Source organism: Rhododendron vialii, chromosome 5a (assembly GCF_030253575.1).
Source record: "Rhododendron vialii isolate Sample 1 chromosome 5a, ASM3025357v1".
Taxonomy (NCBI): Eukaryota; Viridiplantae; Streptophyta; class Magnoliopsida; order Ericales; family Ericaceae; genus Rhododendron; species Rhododendron vialii.
Genome location: NC_080561.1, coordinates 37,183,034 through 37,203,533, shown reverse-complemented (window position 1 = coordinate 37,203,533; position 20,500 = coordinate 37,183,034). Strand labels below are relative to the sequence as shown.

At 38.3% G+C, this 20,500-nt stretch overlaps 1 protein-coding gene and 1 pseudogene across 1 annotated transcript; both read right to left on the bottom strand.

Annotated features, from left to right (window-relative positions):
* Positions 1-7,257: 7,257 nt before the first annotated feature.
* LOC131326358 (protein STRICTOSIDINE SYNTHASE-LIKE 4-like) lies at positions 7,258-7,899 on the bottom strand (annotated as a pseudogene).
* A 722-nt stretch (positions 7,900-8,621) lies between these two features.
* LOC131326357 (uncharacterized) lies at positions 8,622-14,884 on the bottom strand. Its single transcript, XM_058359113.1, has 4 exons — positions 14,752-14,884; positions 13,597-14,148; positions 12,639-12,827; positions 8,622-9,081 (listed from the first exon to the last, which is right to left on the bottom strand). Exons 2-4 carry the CDS (start codon positions 13,610-13,612, stop codon positions 8,756-8,758), a joined length of 531 nt encoding a protein of 176 aa, XP_058215096.1. The 5' UTR covers positions 13,613-14,148; positions 14,752-14,884; the 3' UTR covers positions 8,622-8,755.
* Between the last annotated feature and the right edge of the window lie 5,616 nt (positions 14,885-20,500).

The window sequence follows — 20,500 nt, the reverse complement described above, 5'->3', positions numbered from 1 at the left end:
TTTTTAACATGCTCAACAGAGTGATCTATACACAAAATAAAGCACAAAACAGTAGGACACCAATCCCCACGCTGTCCATCTCATGCAGTACAGGAGTGTCGCGCGAGAGAGTGGGACCATCGTGCGCTGGTTCCTACCATGACGGTTTTTGAAACCTTGCCAGCTTTAGGACCAGAACTGGTATTGATTACCAGCCTTGGCCCTGCCAGCCCCCCTCAAAGATCAGAACAGAAAACAGAACAAAGGTAAGCTATACCTTCGGTTTTGAGTTTGAAAGGTGTTGAGCTTTGATGTTTGAAGGCTTGATTGTGGAGTTTGAGTGGTAGAAGCAAAGAACAAGCTTTGTTCTTGGAAGGTTGAAGTGTGAAAATGGAGGAAAAACACTAGAGCTTGTGCTTAACCTTTCAATTTTTGGAACCCTTTGAATGAAAGACCCATGGGGGTATAAATAGGGAGAGGGGGTGAATCTGGTTGGAAACAGAGGAATTCAGGCAGTCCACGAGGTCTGGCTGGGAGTTGCATTGGTGGCCAACTGTCCTCCTCAGGAAAAGTTGGTGGTAGGTTTGACCGTCGCGCGACGGAGCGAGTCTGTCGCGCGATGGTGCGCCTTGGCGCACTGTCGCGCGATGGAGTGAGTCTGGCGCGGGATGGTTGCGCCCTGGCGCGGACCACTAGGGTTTTTTGTTTTTGAAGTGGCTTAGGCTAGGTTAGGTTCAAGGGTTTCGCAAACACTCAAATCTCAAACACGCTATCATTCCCAGGGTGTTCTTGATCCATTTCATCATCGGGGAATCAAAAACCGTAAGTAAACTAATCTGGAAGCCCAGATTGGGGTGTCTACAAACCCAAAAAAAGCATAACCAAGGAATATCCAAAAAACCAACCAAGGCGTAACTAAACCCAACTAAGGCATAACAAATAAGTTATGCTTTGAAATGGTTTTGGTTATACTTTGCTATGTTTCTGTTATGCTTGTAATTGATTTTGGTTATACTCATAATAATTTTGTAATGTCAAAAATTACGGTGTCCCTAAAATGACCGGGGACACAGAAGTCATTCCCTTTCGATTAACACTTGTCCAACTACAAATCCAACTTAGTTACACAGAAGGGCCAGAACCCAAAAAAAAAAAACTACAAGCCAAACTCAAATACAGAAGTACATGGATTGATGTATATGGATAATGGACTAGCTTGTTCCAAACTGAGAAAAAAACCGGAGAGGTCCATTCTTGCACTTAAGGCCACCATAGGCCCCATTTTGAATATAATTTTCCTAAAAGGGGCCACCTTTGTTTTGTTTGTTTTTTGGGTGGACTAGAATGGGAAACAACGGAAAATGACGGCTCAAGACATGTTTTGATAATTAATATCTGCCAAGGATATTTTCAGCATTAACAAATGTTCACAGCAAATTCTTGGTAGGTATTAATTATCAAAACACGTCATTGGCCGGCATTTTCCCGACCAAGAAACTAGATTCTTTCATAGGAAACTCCAGCAGGGTCTATGATTATGAACTACGCTGATTTTTTTAATAAATACTAGTCTACATCCATATGCTTATAACATTAATTAATATTTTAGATTCAGCCCTCTTTTTGCTGACTTTTCGATTAGATGCTATGGTGTCCCCGGTCATTTTGAGGACACTGTAATTTTTGGTATAATTTTTTACCATTAGGAGCATAACTAAAATCAATTCCAAGTATAACAGAACCCAAACAAAGCATAACCAAGGAATATCCAAAAAACCAACCAAGACGTAACTAAACCCAATCAAGGCATAACAATAAGTTATGCCTTTCAATGGTTTTGGTTATACTTTGCTATGGTTCTGTTATGCTTGTAATGGGTTTTGGTTATACTCATAATGATTTTGTTATTTCAAAAGTTACGGTGTCTCCAAAATGATCGGGGACACCGAAGTCATTCCCTTTCGATTAACACTTTTCCAACTACAAGTCCAACTTAGTTACACAGAACGACCAGAACCCAAAAAAAAAAAGAAAAAAACTACAAGCCAAACCCAAATAAAGAATTACATGGATTGATGTAGATGGATAACGGTTTAGCTTGTTCCTAACTGAGCCAAAAAGTGGAGAGGTCCATTCTTGCACTTAAGGCCACCATAGGCCCCATTTTGAATATGATTTTCCTAAAAGGGGCCACCTTTGTTTTGTTTGTTTTTTGGGTGGACTAGAATGGGAAACAAAAACGGAAAATGACGCCCCAAGACATGTTTTGATAATTAATAACTGCTAAGAATATTTTCAGTATTAACAAATGTTCTCAGCATATTCTTGGCAGGTATTAATTATCAAAACACGTCATTAGCCGGCATTTTCCCGAACAAGAAACTAGATTCTTTCATAGGAAACTTCAGCAGGGTCTATGCTTATGAACTACGCTGATTTTTTTAATAAATACTAGTTTACATCCATATGCTTATAACATTAATTAATATTTTAGATTCACCCCTCTTTTTGCTGACTTTTCGATTAGATGGTATGGTATTCCCGGTCATTTTGAGGACACCGTAATTTTTGGTATAATTTTACCATTAGGAGCATAACTAAAATCAATTACAAGTATAACAGAACCCAAATAAGGCATAACCAAGGAATATCTAAAAAATCAACCAAGGCGTAACTAAACCCAACCAAGGCATAACAAATAAGTTATGCCTTGCAATGGTTTTGGTTATGCTTTGCTATGGTTCTGTTATGCTTGTAATGTGTTTTGGTTATACTCATATTGATTTTGTTATGCCAAAAGTTACGGTGTCCCCAAAATGACCGGGGACACCGAAGTCATTCCCTTTCGATTAACACTTGTCCAATTACTAGTCCAACTTAGTGACACAGAAGGGCCAGAACCCAAAAAAAAAAAAAAAAACTACAAGCCAAACTCAAATACAGAAGTACATGGATTGATGTAGATGGATAACGGACTAGCTTGTTCCTAACTGAGCCAAAAATTGGAGAGGTCCATTCTTGCACTTAAGGCCACCATAGGCCCCATTTTGATTATAATTTTCCTAAAAGGGGCCACCTTTGTTTTGTTTGTTTTTTGGGTGGACTAGATTGGGAAACAAAAACGGAAAATGACGGCCCAAGACATGTTTTGATAATTAATAACTGCCAAGAATATTTTCAGCATTAACAAATGTTTTCTCAGCATATTCTTGGCAGGTATTAATTATCAAAACACGTCCTTGGCCGGCATTTTCCCGAACAAGAAACTAGATTCTTTCATAGGAAACTTCAGCAGGGTCTATGATTATGAACTACGCTGATTTTTTTAATAAATACTAGTCTACATCCATATGCTTATAACATTAATTAATATTTTAGAATCACCGCTCTTTTTTCTGACTTTTCGATTAGATACTATGGTGTCCCCGGTCATTTTGAGTACACCGTAATTTTTGGTATAATTTTACCATTAGGACCATAACTAAAATCAATTCCAAGTATAACAGAACCCAAACAAAGCATAACCAAGGAATATCCAAAAAACCAACCAAGGTGTAACTAAACCCAACCAAAGTTATGCCTTTCAATGGTTTTGGTTATGCTTTGCTATGGTTCTGTTATGCTTGTAATGGGTTTTGTTTATACTCATAATGATTTTGTTATGCCAAAAGTTACGGTGTCCCCAAAATGATCGGGGACACCGATGTCATTCCCTTTCGATTAACACTTTTCCAACTACAAGTCCAACTTAGTTACACAGAAGGGCCAGAACCGAAAACAAAAAAAAAAAAAACTACAAGCCAAACTCAAATACAGAAGTACATGGATTGATGTAGATGGATAACGGACTAGCTTGTTCCTAACTGAGCCAAAAATTGGAGAGGTCCATTCTTGCACTTAAGGCCACCATAGGCCCCATTTTGAATATAATTTTCCTAAAAGGGGCCACCTTTGTTTTGTTTGTTTTTTGCGTGGACTAGAATGGGAAACAACAACGGAAAATGACGGCCCAAGACATGCCCAAGACATGTTTTGATAATTAATAACTGCCAAGAATATTTTCAGCATGAACAAATGTTCTCAGCATATTTTTGGCAGGTATTAATTATCAAAACACGTCCTTGGTCGGCATTTTCCCGAACAAGAAACTAAATTCTTTCATAGGAAACTTCAGCAGGGTCTATGATTATGAACTACGCTGATTTTATTAATAAATACTTGTCTACATCCATATGCTTATAACATTAATTAATATTTTAGATTCACCCCTTTTTTTGCTGACTTTTCGATTAGATGGTATGGTATCCCCGGTTATTTTGAGGACACCGTAATTTTTGGTATAATTTTACCATTAGGAGCATAACTAAAATAAATTACAAGTATAACAGAACTCAAATAAGACATAACCAAGGAATATCCAAAAAACCAATCAAGGCGTAACTAAACCCAACCAAGGCATAACAAATAAGTTATGCCTTGCAATGGTTTTGGTTATGCTTTGCTATGGTTCTGTTATGCTTGTAATGTGTTTTGGTTATACTCATAATGATTTTGTTATGCCAAAAGTTACGGTGTCCCCAAAATAACCCGGGACACCGAAGTCATTCCCTTTCGATTAACACTTGTCCAACTACTAGTCCAACTTAGTTACACAGAAGGGCCAGAACCCAAAAAAAAAAAAAAAAACTACAAGCCAAACTCAAATACAGAAGTACATGGATTGATGTATATGGATAAGGGACTAGCTTGTTCCTAACTGAGCCAAAAACTGGAGAGGTCCATTCTTGCACTTAAGGCCACCATAGGCCCCATTTTGAATATAATTTTCCTAAAAGGAGCCACCTTTGTTTTGTTTGTTTTTTGGGTGGACTAGAATGGGAAACAACGGCGGAAAATGACGGCCCAAGGCATGTTTTGATAATTAATACCTGCCAAAGATATTTTCAGCATTAACAAATGTTTTCTCAGCATATTCTTGGCAGGTATTAATTATCAACGTTTGGCCGGCATTTTCCCGAACAAGAAACTAGATTCTTTCATAGGAAACTCCAGCAGGGTCTATGATTATGAACTACGCTGATTTTTTTAATAAATACTAGTCTACATCCATATGCTTATAACATTAATTAATATTTTAGATTCACCCCTCTTTTTGCTGACTTTTCGATTAGATGCTATGGTGTCCCCGGTCATTTTGAGGACATCGTAATTTTTGGTTTAATTTTACCATTAGGAGCATAATTAAAATGAATTACAAGTATAACAGAACCCAAATAAGGCATAATCAAGGAATATCCAAAAAATAAATCAATGCGTAACTAAACCTAACCAAGGCGTAACAAATAAGTTATGCCTTGCAATGGTTTTGGTTATGCTTTGCTATGGTTCTGTTATGCTTGTAATGGATTTTGGTTATACTCATAATGATTTTGTTATGCCAAAAGGTACGGTGTCCTCAAAATGACCGGGAACACCGAAGTCATCCCCTTTCGATTAACACTTGTCCAACTTAGTTACACAGAAGGGCCAGAACCCAAAAAAAAAAAAAAAAACTACAAGCCAAACTCAAATATTGAAGTACATGGATTGTTATATATGGATAAGGGATTAGCTTGTTCCTAACTGAGCCAAAAATTGGAGAGGTCCAGTCTTGCACTTAAGGCCACCATAGGCCCCATTTTGAATATAATTTTCCTAAAAAGGGCCACCTTTGTTTTGTTTGTTTTTTGGGTGGACTAGAATGGGAAACAACAACGGAAAATGATGGCCCAAGACATGTTTTGATAATTAATACCTGCCAAGGATATTTTCAGCATTAACAAATGTTCTCAGCATATTCTTGGCAGGTATTAATTATCAAAACACGTCATTGGCCGGCATTTTCCCGAACAAGAAACTAGATTCTTTCATAGGAAACTCCAGCAGGGTCTATGATTATGAACTACGCTGATTTTTTTAATAAATACTAGTCTACATCCATATGCTTATAACATTAATTAATATTTTAGATTCACCCCTCTTTTTGATCATTGTCAAGTATTTAATTAGCAAAATACGTCATTGGCTGGCATTTTGCCGAACAAGAAACTAGTTTCTTTCATAGGAAACTCCAGCAGGGTCTATGATTATGAACTACGTTGATTTTTTTAATAAATACTAGTCTACATCCATATGCTTATAACATTAATTAATATTTTAGATTCACCCCTCTTTTTGCTAGACTAGATAAGCTTTGATGGTAACCTAAAGTTCTCAAAAAGTTTATGCTCTCCTGCTGATAAAAGAATTGATCGATTTAGTTCGGTCCAAATCGAAGCCGACCAAACTCACCCTTACCCCGATCGAGAACAGAATCGATCGGTTGGTTTTTTTTTTGTCCGTCGATTTTTCTTTCACCACTAAGTGTGGCTTTGACATGGTTATATTTATCTCGATCCACTTTAATGATAAATGTTTATTTCTTGTAGCGCTCATTAAAAAATTTAACCACGTTAAAAATTACATTAATTGAATGTCGATCATTGTTATTTTAAACGTATTGATATGAAAATACTAAATGAATTGAAAATATGAACCCATTAATTTGTTAATTGACATTAGACCATCTTATTTTGACATGAATAAAATTATGACAAACTCCATAAAGTAAACGATTTTGATCATCCAAATGAACCTAAAATGATCCCAAATTGCCTGAACCACTCCAGTTTTGAGACAAGCCCCATCCTCAGGTCATATGTGTTTTGAAAATACCTTAATTTTACCTAATAAGAACTCAAAAAGTAATAAATGTACCAAAAGGAAAGTATGACTATTACGAACATAATTTCCGAACACAACTATGTCTAGAACTATTCAATGCATGTAGATTCATACAGTGTCGGGCGCAAAATTTGTATTCTGCAAAGGCCTGAATCAAATGTATTTCTACATTAACAAAAAATATAATCCATAATATTATACTAATGTATTACTATATTAGTATGTTGCCAATAGCTAGTTCTGAAAAAGAGACGAGATTGTGTCTATATACATCACCGTCATTTAATTGTACTTACGACCAAAAAATGATTGATAACTTTAAATTTAAGAGAGTTGGCACATATATAAAAACTTTACGAACTTTTTCCCTTTCAGAGATTTCTAGGAGTCGATCCAATAAAACTTTTTCAAATTAATCTTCAAAAAATAAATGTAATTAGTGGAAGTTTTTACAGTTGTGCACGGGCCCGAGCCCCGCCCGAGCACCCAGAAACCCCCTTGTGTCCTGTCCACCTCTGGCTCCATATCCACCAAATGGCCCATCATCTTATATCAAACGGCTTCGAAAATAGTTGTATCCAGAATTACGAGCACGACAAAAGTACAAAAAGCACACGTTATTATCTAACCTTATCGGCGTCAGCAATGATAACGTCGTCGTGGTGTCCCAGAACGAGCCCAAGAGGTCTGCCACCGGTGTTGACCCAGCTCTCCACCACCGAGTCCGCCACCGACTCGTTCACCGTGACTCGCTTGATCCACCCGTCGTAACAACCCGTGTATATGACTCCCGTTTTCGGGTCGTAAGCGAGGTCTTCAGGTCCCAAAAGCTGGCCTTCCCCGACCCGCTCCGACCCGTGAAGCAAACGTGGGTTTTGCAGCGGGAAGGAAACGGGCTGACCCGAAACTCGTGGGTGGGGAGAGGAGCTGGGTCGAACGAGTCGAGCTGGTAGAGGATCACGGCGGCTGTTATGGGGACCAGAAGGGATAGTAGGAAGGTGTTGGGAGAAAAGATGGTGGTGATCCTCCGAGTTGGGTGAGTTGGGTTTGACTCGGGCATTTTTAGTGGCGTGGAAAAATGACTGAGGTTTTTGCAGGCAAGAGTATGAATTATTGCAAACCTTTAGGATGGACCGATGGTGGTGAATGGGACTGCTTGAAGTCGAGCTATGCAACCAAGTATGGAAAAATGTGTTTGGGTCCATTTCGGATCTCATAAAAATTTAAAAAAATATTTATAAACTTTTAAATTTTATTATGTGAGGCTCCGTGAAAATCAGTTCTAACGAATATTGGTAAGTATTACTTTTAAATTTATAGAGCCGAAACTGCTCAATTTACCTATACGAATCCAGAAGTAATACTTACCGATATCCATTGGAGCTGGTTTTTTACATGGTCCCATAAAATAATATTTAAAAATTTATGAATATTTTTCTAAATTTTTGTGGAATCCGGAATGGACCCAAACAAGTTTTTCCTTACGTAGTTCCTTACAAGTTTTCCTTACGCATAGAATTTCCAGCTTGAAGTTTTTCACTATTTTTCTTTCTTTTTTTTCACACTTTATACATGACCGGTTAGTGGAATGTTAGTATGTTGATCAACTGGGGATTCAAAGGCTATACACAAGGGTATTCTTTCACATGCCAGTCATTTGCATGCCTATGGATGCCAACTTTTTGTGCCTTTGATAGTCAGAGTATCCTCTGCTGCTTAGGGCCGTTTGTCATTTTATATTTGTAATCCTAGGTTTTTTTGGTTTAGAACTTATCGGTAGAAAAAATTTCAGGGTTTGGGTTCTATGTAATTTATAATGTAGGATGAGTACAGAAGAAATTAGTTCAAGGGTTCATACCTTGAACCAATATACATCCCATGCCATCCGGTTCAAGCTTCCAAGGAGAACTCTAGGATTGGCACCGGGTTTGGCTGCAAAGTGCAAAATGGAGTTTCTACCATGATCAAGAGCTGCCATCATCCCTTCCTTTCTAGCAACGTTCTTCTTCAAGAACTAGTACATTCTCTCGTCTTTCTTCTCCACTGCTATGTGAAATATGTTCTTCCCGTTGCTATCGACGCAGTAGGCAGCCTCGGGGAATTTCCCGAGGATCTCTTCCACCAACTCTTGAATGCCGTTCTCTGCCGCTTGAAGAAGCGGGTTTCTTCTCGTTTTAGTAGTAATAATGTGCTGATCATCATCGTCGTCATGATTATACCTTCCACATGAGTTGGTGTAGTGGCTCCAATCTTCTTCTTTTGCAATCAACCTTTTGGCTAGGTCCAGGGCACATGCATGCTTTTTCTTTACTTCATGAACTCCATTAAGCCAAGGCACCACTAATCAATAGAAAAACAAATGAAAAGGAATAAGAGACAAGTCCTTAATTTTAGGCCCCGTTTGGCTAGCCCGCAGTTTTAAGCTGATTTTTTGCTTTCTCTATGGGTCATGCATGGTTGTTTGTTGCATGAGTGTTTGGTACCACTGTGGTTGGTTTTCTCAGGCCATTTGTGAAAGCCGACTTGACGGTGTCTCGGCGGTCACTATTGGGGTTCTGGTTGCTCACGGGGGCTCTTGGCTGCATGGGTGGCTGGCTGGCGTCTGGTGGTGTCTGATCCTAATGGGTCTTCTCTGGTGGGGTACGGTGACTCCTAGAAAGTTGGCCGGGGGTGGTTGGTTGCAGGGATGGTCTGTTTTGGCTGTTTGGGTCATTTGTGTTGGGCTATCTTGGTCTGATCTCGGTTTATAGGCTGTTTGGTGTTTCTTTAAGCTTATTTGTATGATCTGGACATTTTAGGTCTATAAGGTTTTGGGCTTCACCCCTAAGGTGTTTGGGCCTCGGTCCAATTGGTGTTTTGTTTCATCCAACCTTTAGTTGAATTTCCCTCCGTCTCCCCCGGTCCATTAGGTGTTTTGTTAAGTTTCTATCATAAACTTTTTGCCTATTAAAAAAAAAAACACTTAAAAGAGCTACTTATAGCTTTTTGAATGCATGTGAGAGTCCTGTGTTAACGTGTTTCATGCAACTTTCACTTATACTAGTTAATAATTCATGCAGCTTTTGCTTGTATCCTCCACCACAGATCAAGAACCATGACATCCGAAAAGGACCGACAACCCATCCGATTCAGAATCCTGGGTTGCGCCGTTGTAGCCCAAAAACTGTCAAGATCCATAACCCAACGCCGCCCTCTATGCTGTTGGCCGCTGCTCACTCGACAAGGCTGCCAAATTCCCCGCCGCCCTCATGGATTTGTGGAGGAAAAATAAAACCTTGACGGATCCAACTGTACACCACAGTTAGATCATTCAAGTTTTCGCTATCCCTTTCCCTCCACAAAGGATTTTGACACTGTTTAATTTGTTCATGGTTTTGTGGAGGGAAAATGAAAGAGGAAGGGAAAATTTGGAAGATCCAACGGTTGTGAAACAAAATTGTTGTGACAAATTTGTACAATTTTTTTTAAAAAAGTTGTGGAAAGCACACAAAAAATATATTTAATCTTCGTGATAATTTTTGGAGAGGCTGGGAAATAAGTCAAACCTGAGATAATGTTTTCGACGAAAGAGCAGATAAAAGGTTTATTCCTCTGGGGATGCTCTACATCTCCAGTAAGTTTAGAATCATTTATCCACATTGGAATGCCTGCCAAGGATACAACAAATAAATCGTTGGTTATATATATATATATATATCCAGTAAGTTTAGAATCATTTATCCACATTGGAATGCCTGCCAAGGATACAACAAATAAATCATTGGTTATATATATATGGGAAGGAATCTAGAAACAAAGAATTTCTCTCTATTTTAAATCTTAAAATGTACATAACTTTTGTTTTACAAATTCAAATTTTATAAATTTTATATATTTTAAATCTTCTTGAAAAACTCTACAAAATGAGATCCATAATGAATGTAAAATTATGCAAAATCAAAATTTTAATTTTTTCACGTGGCAATAATTTTTTTGGAATCATGTAGAGGAATTTGTTGAAAAAACTATTTTTAATATCTTCTTAATATTCCTAATTTTTTTCCATAAGAATAAATGAAAAAGTAATAGTAAAAGAGAGAACTCTATAAGGTTCTATTTTCACATAAACAAACCAAGAAAAAAATATCCTCAAGAAGTGAAAATTACTTCAAAGAGATTTAGAGATCGCAAAAAAATTAATAGAACACATTTTTAGTTCTTGAGGATATTTTGCCCCATGATTCAACAAAAATTCCTTATCATTCACAAAAATCCCAAGGGATTGAGGGATTGTGAGTGATAATGAATTTTTGTTGAAGCATAGTTCTCTCTTTTACTGTTACTTTTTTATTTATTCTTATGGGAAAAAATTAAGAATATTGAGAAGATATTAAAAATAGTTTTTTCCAACAAATTCCACTACATGATCCCAAAAAAATTATTGCCAAATGGAAAAATTAAAAAATTGATTTTAAGTAATTTTACATTCATTATGTATCTCATTTTGTAGAGTTTTTCAAGTAGATTTCAGAAATATAAAATTTATAAAAATTAAATTTGTAAAACAAAAGTTATCTACATTTTAAGATTTAAAATTGAGAGAGAGAGAGAGAATAGTGACATAACGTTAGAGAGAGAGAGAGAGAGAGAGAGAGAGAGAGAATAGTGACATAACGTTAGAGAGAGAGAGGGAGAGAGAGAACGGAGAAAGTAGAGAGGGAGAACACGTGAGTTGATGGGGAAGAGAGTGAATGTGTCTTTTATATTTTAATCTCAACCATCCATTTTAATGGCTAGGATTTAGTGTATTGTTTTGGCAAATTCTTTGTCCCTAGATACTGGAAAATGTTAGGGACACATTAATGTGTCATATCTTAACCACACATCTTTCACATGTATGTGTGAGAACTTCACAATATATGCTAAGGACCCACTAGGGACCCCTACATGTAAGTGAGAGGAATGTGGATGAGATGTGACAAATTGATGTACCCCTAGCATCTCTTTTTTTTTATTGTTATATATAAAATGATACTCTCTACGTCCCAGTTTATTTCTCCAATTTTGAAGTATGTGCTTTTTAAAAAATTATCTATATCTCACAATCTATAATGTTTTACATAATTTCGAAAATATCATATTTTAGATTTAATTGAGATCTATCAAACAAGATACATATTGCATATAAAAAATATTATAAATTGAAACATATAAACAATTTTGTAAGAGGTCCCAAATAGTGAAAAGAGACAAACAAATCGGGACAGAGGGAGCATGTAACAATTAAGGACACCATTGAAATTGGAAAACAATCATAGTCACCACATGATACTTGAAATTCAGGAAACTGTCATCAACTCTTAACAGTTGGGAATTTTTGTGCTGAGAAAGCGAGGTCTAGTGAGCAATGGAGATTTTAGGGCAGAGAAAAAAAAAAGTGTGAAACTCTTTTAACAATAGGAGATTTTTGTGGGATAAAAATTAACTTGTGAGTTTATTAATTAAATATTCATAATGCTAACCTTTAAATTTAAGTTTTGTTATGTTTTAACCCTTAGTCTTTAAAAATTGGTGTTGATATCCTTGTATTGCAAAAGTTAATATTGTTTGACTTTTTTCCCAAAATATTAAACAAGGGCGAGCCTCATACTTTTATAGGAAATTTTTGTTTTCTAACATAATAGTACAATTTTTTTTTGTACTTGCAGGGGCCACCGCTCCTACTGGCCTTCCTCTGGCTCCATCCTTGAATTTAATTAAAGAAGTTACAGAGAAATACTATGGTGACAATGTATCAATATTATGAAGCTAGTGTGTGTCGGTTTTCTTATTTTTGTTTCCTCCATGTACCCTTATCGAGTTAATATATATTTCTTTTGTCGATTAGAAAAAAAGAAAAGAAAAAGAAGAAGACTTACAAAGGTAGACGAGACACAAAAGGAACTGTAGGGGAATGAAGGGCCTACTGCCAAGATTCCTAAGCCAATAGGATGACCCACTTTTAAAGGAAACGGGTTTGCTGGCCAACATATTCAGTACAGTGTTTCCATTTTTATCATGTGCTCCGGCAAGATTAGGAAATGATTCAACAATCTCCATAGCCAGACCTGCAGGTTCAAAAGATTTGTTAAAATATGAGAGAGAAAATATTGAATTCGATTATTGATATCAGACAATGCAGCCTCTATTTATATAAGAGGAGAGAGTTTAACTATTAAAAGAAAATCATACTAATTAATTATGGAATAAAATCATACTAATTACAATCAAATAACAATCTCAAGATCACGATTTGATCGCGATATTATTTTGTATATGCATTTATTCTAACACCTCCCCACAAACTCAAGTAGGTCTATCAACTTGAGTTTGAAAAAGCCAAGAGAAATTAGGAACATCCAAGCAAAAAAAAATCAGGAGCCGCCACGCCACCCCAAGCCAAGCCAAACTCAAGTAGGTCTACCAACTTGAGTTTGAAAGAAAAGAAACGAAGAAGCCATGAATCGAAAAGCCACAAGCGCGCTTGGAGGAGATTGACAAAGTAACTAAGCGTCTGGCGAACGGCAGCGAGACTTAGGCCACCCGCCATGAGCGAATATCCACACGGCATAAATCTTATAGCTTTGATACTATGTTAAAATATGAGAAGAAATATTGAATTCGATTATTGAAACCATACAATGAGGCCTCTATTTATACAAAAGGAGATAGTCTAACTATGGAAAGAAAATCATACTAATTACAATCAAATAACAATCTCAAGATTACGATTTGATCAGAATATTATTTTGTATATGCATTTATTCTAACAAGATTAACCGCAATTTTAGTCAGATCTAGTTGGAGAGAGAGATGACAAAGGGAAAGAAAAGGTACTGTAATGTTCTCCCATGATAGCAGCATGAAGAATAGTGCAGCCGTCATCTCTCCTCGGCACCTCCTCACGAGCAGCCGCCACTTTGAGAAGGTTGAACACCTCCTGCTCTCCATTTGCAGCCGCCGACTAAAGCGGCGTCCCTCCCATTGCATTGCGCTCCGAAACCAACTTTCTCTCCCTCTCCATAATAATCTCCACAACATTGACCCTGCCAAACCTGGCTGCCTCGTGGAGCACCGTGTCCCCTCTCCAGTTCCACGTCCTCAGCTCTCCCCCACCGCCCCCGTTGTTCCTCGTCAGTAAGCCGCCCTCGAACAGTTCTCTGAAGGCGGTGGCGTTTCCACCTGCCGCCAGGTAATGGAGTATGGTGTTGCCTTGTGCGTCTTTTCGTGTCAGAATATCCGGTTGGTCGGTCAGGATTCGGCGGAGCACCGATAGCGATTTTGGGGTCCATGTTAGTGTTGCTCTGAGTGCTGCCGAGTGGCTGCTGTTGGTTGCCATTTTTGTCACACCCAGTGTTTTTGTTTCCTATGTATAGCTTAATAAGGTAACTTCCTGGAGAAAAAGGGATGTGAATAGGTATTAGTATCTTTATTTTACCAAAGAAGGAAGTGATAAAAAAAGAAGAGGAAATGAAATGTTTCAGGGGGAAAGTACCATCTGTTTAACAAAAAGAACCGGAAATATTTCTTTATCAGTTTTAGATAACTGTGATTTTCTTTTTCAAAAATATAAATGAATTTATTTTAAAATATTTCTCTCAGAACGTTAAAAATAAAGGTAATAAAAAAAAACTCCAAATAGACAAACAACTCGTAAAATAACAAATATAAATGCACCATGCATTAAAATTCAGGCATAAAACTAATTCGCACACTTTCATGACCATGTTAATTTATATAAAAAAAATATTATAATTTTGAGTGAAAGCACGTGTTCGAGTGAGTACACGTGCCCCACATACCGACCTTTAGATCCGTCCCTTCCTGGGGCATGATCATGTGGTACCCTAGGCCTTTGCACAAAAGTTTCTGATTCACAGTCCTCAGAAATTGAAATGAAGTCAAGAATTCGATCAAAACAAAAAAAAATAATGGCAGAACCCCAAGAAGTTAAACTCGATTGCAGGAGGAAATTAAAAGAACTAGTTTCACCTGAGCAAAGTGAAGGCAGAGAAAGCCAACCGGAGTACTGTGGAGCTTCAAATGTTAAACGACAGATGAATATCCGCTAGGAAAATTATTCCGGGTTCCAACAGGCCAGTGGACGAATCAACTAGCTCTGTGAAGAAGAAGAAGAAGAAGAAGAAGAAGAAGAAGGAGGAGGAGGAGGAGGAGGAGAGAGAGAGAGAGTGCTCTTATAATGGCTTGTGTACGTATGGATGCAAATTAAGAGAGAGAGAGAGAGAGCACAATGGTACGGTGTGTGTGCTTGACCGATTCCTAATTCTAAATTAATGGGTTGTCCCAAGCGTAGGGCTGAAACCGACGTAGCACAATATTCGGTAAGTCCGGAGTCGAATCCACAAAGACGGAGATGTGTGCTGACTAAAAATTCGGGTTGTTATAATTTAAATGGGTTCTTAGGTAGCCACCCTTTGTCTGTTGATTTGAGATTAAACTAAACCTACGAAATTGATTGTACTTTTCAGATAATCAAAAGAAAGGTACGGTCGTAGGGTTCATAGCACTTATAACTAGTCCGGATTAACCTGCTCTGTTTGAGTTCTTCAAAACGTTTAATTTTAGATTGAAAAAGATACCCCGCAAGATGCGAGACCCTATGGTCGCCGTATACCCATGCGCAGCGAAGAATGAGTTTTGGACCCCCATTCTCCCGTTCATATGGGCTCCGACGATGCCCGGGTTCGTCCGCGGGAAGTATTTTCCAATCGAAAATCATTTAATTTAATAGTTTGATAAAAGGAGCAGTGCCCGAATTAGCCACGGTGTGCTAATCACCCCACGACCCTACCTAAACGACTACTCACTAATCATTATGCAAAAAATAGAAGAAACCCTAATTTGAAACATGCTTCCGAATACGAAATAAGCAATAGAAATAAATTAATAAACAAGTATCAACGAACAATTTAAATAAAGAACAGAAATTAAAACGAATTACTAAATTACGAGTAGCTGAACAAAACTTCAAATAACTTGAAAGGAATAAAACTCCAAAGAAAACCTACAGGAACAGAAAGAGATCTCGGCAGCCCCCATTCCTCCTTTTTCGTCCGTGAAAACCTATCTCATTGACTCCGATTTTACTCCATGGCCCAGACAAACCCTTTTTTTATTTTTCCTTTTGTTCAGCCGACTTCAACCTCTTTTCCATGGTCCACCATTTAGAATAATATAACATTGGGCCCAGTCAATGGAATTGCAAATCATTTTCCTCAGTGATGCCCGTAGATTAATTAATTGGTGAACTCTTGACTCCATACGACCTTTCAATGGTTCGCTTCAAACACCATTTAATATTTTAAACTTTGCGCTTTTTGTATCGAGCCCTCCAAATACTTACAGCACAAAAATAAAAGCATAAAACACCAAGTAATAATATAAATGCGACTTAACAAAAATAAATTAGGGGGCGCTTATGTGAATATTTGCGCGCCTATCAGTGTGTATGGATGCAAATTATTACAGCTAAGAAATAAATGTGGTGGTGGTTGGTTTGTTTTTAGTAATAAATTCCTTTTTCGGAACTGCAACAACCATGCCACCTCTTTTAATAACCTGCTGATAAAACCTCTTGTTCATTTACAAACGAAGCCTCTCTCATAGTTGACTTGTAGTAATGGATAATATTGCTATCAATTTATTTACCTCAATTTTTTAATCGGCAAAAGAGAATATATTGACGGAGCCCGATAGTGGTACATTGAGGGAGATATTCAATCAAAGGTTTGATTTGCTATTTATCTCATTATCACTTTCGCTAATGGATCTAAGGCTTTAGCCTGCACACAAAAGGACAACAAAAAGAAGTCATAACATTTTTTTTTGATAGGCAATAAAAGTTTTATTAAGAACACTTGACAAAAAATACATCAAGTGAGGAAGAGAAGGAGGGGAATCCAACCAATGATTAGATGAAAAAGAAAATAAAATGATGGATCAAAGCCCACCAACACTCAAAAGGCCAAGCCCCAAAAGTAAAAATATAGAAACCACGTGGGCCTAGCCCAAAAAGAGCCAAAACAAACCCTAACCCCAATCTCTTCCAAACACCATCAACAAACACACATAGTCGCCGCCGCAATACACATCGCCTCCACCAACCCAAGCCACCACCAACAACCTCCTGAAACCCCAGCCCCTCAAAACACACAACTGCCTCCATCCACAGCAGCCGCCTCCAACCATACCACAACCTACCGAAACCATCACCAGCCAACTCCACCCCCACCACCCACCAAACAGACGACAAGCTAGTAATCCGACGCCGATGCGAACCCCGCGAACAACTGGAACCCGAGAATAACCGCCGAGGAGCCTGCGATTCGGTCCTCACAAACGATTTCGGAAACCGAAAATTGAGCACTTCCATGCATCAACATGGAGACCACCGCAGTGCCGAGTTTGCCGACCACCACCTCCCCCAAACTTCCACGGCCAACCTCCGGCCGAAAAGACCCACAGAGCTGTTAAGCAAAAACCCACGCCCGTCCAACAACGGAAATCGTGGTAGGATCCATTCTACCTCAAGCCTCTGGCCACCGTCGGACCCTAGCCGTTAGGACAACCGAACACCCCCAGATGTGGTGATCGGCGAGAACGAGAGCGGCAAGCAGGAGAGTTAAGGTAGAGAAGTCGAAACGGCGGCAAGAAAATCGATGAGAGAAAGAGAAATCGGGCTTGAGTTTGGGGAGGAAAAGAAAGGAGAGAGAGAGAGAGCGCCCGGGGAGGAGGGAGGAGGGCGCCTCCCCCCAGGCGGCAACAGCAGAGTTTAAGTCAGGGGCTCTGGTTTTTTAGAGAGAGTGAGAGAGAGAGAGGTTGATATCAGAACACATACGTTGTTATCATAAGTCTAGAATCACACCCAATCAGCTAGACTTATGTGTTTTGTGCCCCTGCATGGGTGAACTTTTGACACTTCTATGAGCACATTGAGTTGTACAATTCAAATTCAAAATATGCTGTTGTGTAGGTGACAGTAACATTCAAAGATGTATATGTATCGATACGCAAACTGCTACGAAAATTATTTAGTAGTGATTATAAAGCATTGCTCGATGCCAAGTGTGTCGCAGGAATGCTGTTGGGTTGAACATAATTTATTCATGGTAAAGAACCGTACTAATTTGAAGTGTTAAGACTTTTGAGAGAGAGAGAGAGAAATTTTTAAGTTTCCAAAACCATTCCCAAGCACAGATTACTCGCAATGGTTTACATGTGTTGCACTAAAGGGTTCCTAGAGATATTGAAAGCAGAATTTCTTGATTTAAAAAATAAAAATACTACTCAATCGGGTGGTTAAGACTTTTGCTTGGCTTAAATTCTGCTTTCAAACTTTTTGTTTGGCGGAAGCTGATTTGTGCACCTTAATAGAAAGTTGTCTCCCTCCACACACACACACACACCTCCAGCCGATCGACACTTCAGAGACCGTGAAGCTTAACGTTGAGAAGTTTTTGGGTGCCGAGCAAGTATCACACACATGGGATTTGTTGCCGATTCCGACTGGCGAAATGACTTTGAATTGTCCGAATTTTAAAAAGAGAAAAAGAGGAAAGAGAGCGGTAAGGTGAGGAGAGAGAATGGTTTGGATCATCCTTGAGTACTTGCGTAATCCATCATTGGCAGGTTACCTGTTCCCTTACGCTTCAACCATTTGTTTTTTAATTTTTTTGGGGGGGGGGCCTCTGGTTATAATACGCCGGCAACTATGCTTCAACGACGACTAATTAAAAACAAATATACACAAGAGATATACAAAACATATAGAGTTCTGGGAAACTCTTTCTTCAATAGTTCTCTCTCTAACATTGATGTAAAATACGTGGAGGTCCAATTTCATGATCGGACGAGCTCAGAATTGGCCCAAACTTGATGAGCTGACTTAATTTTGTGCTCCGGTCAATATACAGCACCCTAAGGTCGTGACGCATGTGGATTTCGGCCCGATCCATCTATTTAGTCCTTCAATTGCATTATTTTGCCGTTTTAGGAAAGTTTCGTTTCGATAATAACTCTTAGACCGTAATTCCGTTTTAGCTGGTTCTTTTTGGGAAAATCCTAATTTTCTTTCTTGTTTTCAATTTTAGGAAAAGTCCCAATTTTGAGACATTTTATTTATCAACTTATTTTTATTAGGAGTGTTGCTATATGTACCGACCACGGGGAGAGAAAACGTACCGACGGCCGCCGGCGGGCCGTCTCCGGCCACCGGACGGCCGATCCGAGCCGTTCAAAAATTCTAAAAAATAAAACCGAGGGGGTCAACGCGGGAATCAAGGGCATCCGAGGTGTTTAGGGTGCTTGATCAAAGCACCCTTTTTTCGTGTATATATGTACACATACATATATACACGAAAAAAGGGTGCTTTGATCAAGCACCCTAAACACCTCGGATGCCCTTGATTCCTGTACATATATACACGAAAAAAGGGTGCTTTGATCAAGCACCCTAAACACCTCGGATGCCCTTGATTCCCGCGTTGACCCCCTCGGTTTTATTTTTTAGAATTTTTGAACGGCTCGGATCGGCCGTCCGGTGGCCGGAGACGGCCCGCCGGCGGCCGTCGGTACGTTTTCCCTCCCCCAATGGTCGGTACTCATAGATTTTTCGTTTTATTAGGGTTTCGGGTTCTGCCCTATAAAAGGATCGTAAACCTAAGGTTTTGCCTAACTTTTACATCAATATTATTGCAGAGTCTCTCTCTTTTCCTTGTGCGCAAGGTTTGCTCGTGGACTCGAGTTGTAGTTGGATTGGATTTATAGTAGTTGAGTTATTGGGTTTAATTATCTTGTGAATTCTCAAACAATTGATATAATGTCCCGTGATTTGTACTTTATAATTCATACATAATGTAATGATATCTCCCATGGATTAAAAAAAAAAATGTCCTGCATTTTCACATGTGCCTTTGTATCTAGTATTGGTGGCTTCTTTCTAACTACCTCAAAGATGGCTTCTTTCTAACTACTTCAGAGAGATGGAAGAAAAGGGACAAACCCATTAATTATCCTTGATTCAAAGTCTTGCATCAATGATCCTTGATTTAAAGTCTTCCTCCATTTTCACACGTGTCATTGATATTTTTATGTTCTAGAGATTCAAACTTCAAAGTCTTGATTCAAAGTCTTGCATCAATGTAATGAGTCTTTTCGATCGTGTATAACGTTGGATGGATAACTGCAAAAAGGAATGAAAAGAGAAAACTTTATTAGGCATCCCAAGCACAATGAAATTTAATAAAATGTCACATTTATCATAAGAGGAACAGGAGTACTCCAGCAAATTTCTCTATAGTTCTTTTGGAGCTAGTGTACTAATATAACCATTGTTATATATATATATATATATATATATATATATATATGTATATATATGTATATATATATGTATATATATGTATATATATATGTATATATATGTATATATATATGTATATATATATGTATGTATCCATCAATTTGGGTAAGTACCCGTGCCGACACGACACGGGTGTGGGATAGGAATCGGATACGGCTGTTTCAAAGAGAACGCAATTGTGAAACTTCTAGCTTTTCTTTGTAGAAATACGACGAAAAGAAGAATGAATTGTTGCATCCATAACGTTAAGTATCAAAAATAATATTATGTGTCTTGTATCCTCGTATCACCCAAATTTGGATTATGTGCCCACCGTCTTCAGGTTTGAGACGTCCAATATCTAGATACACATTCACACGA

Bases quoted from the DNA above. Each gene is read 5' to 3' on its own strand.
- LOC131326357 (XM_058359113.1), bottom strand. The intron at 9,082-12,638 runs GTAAGTCTTCTT...TCTATTGATTAG, and splicing joins TTTGTGTCTCGTCTACCTTT to TGGTGCCTTGGCTTAATGGA.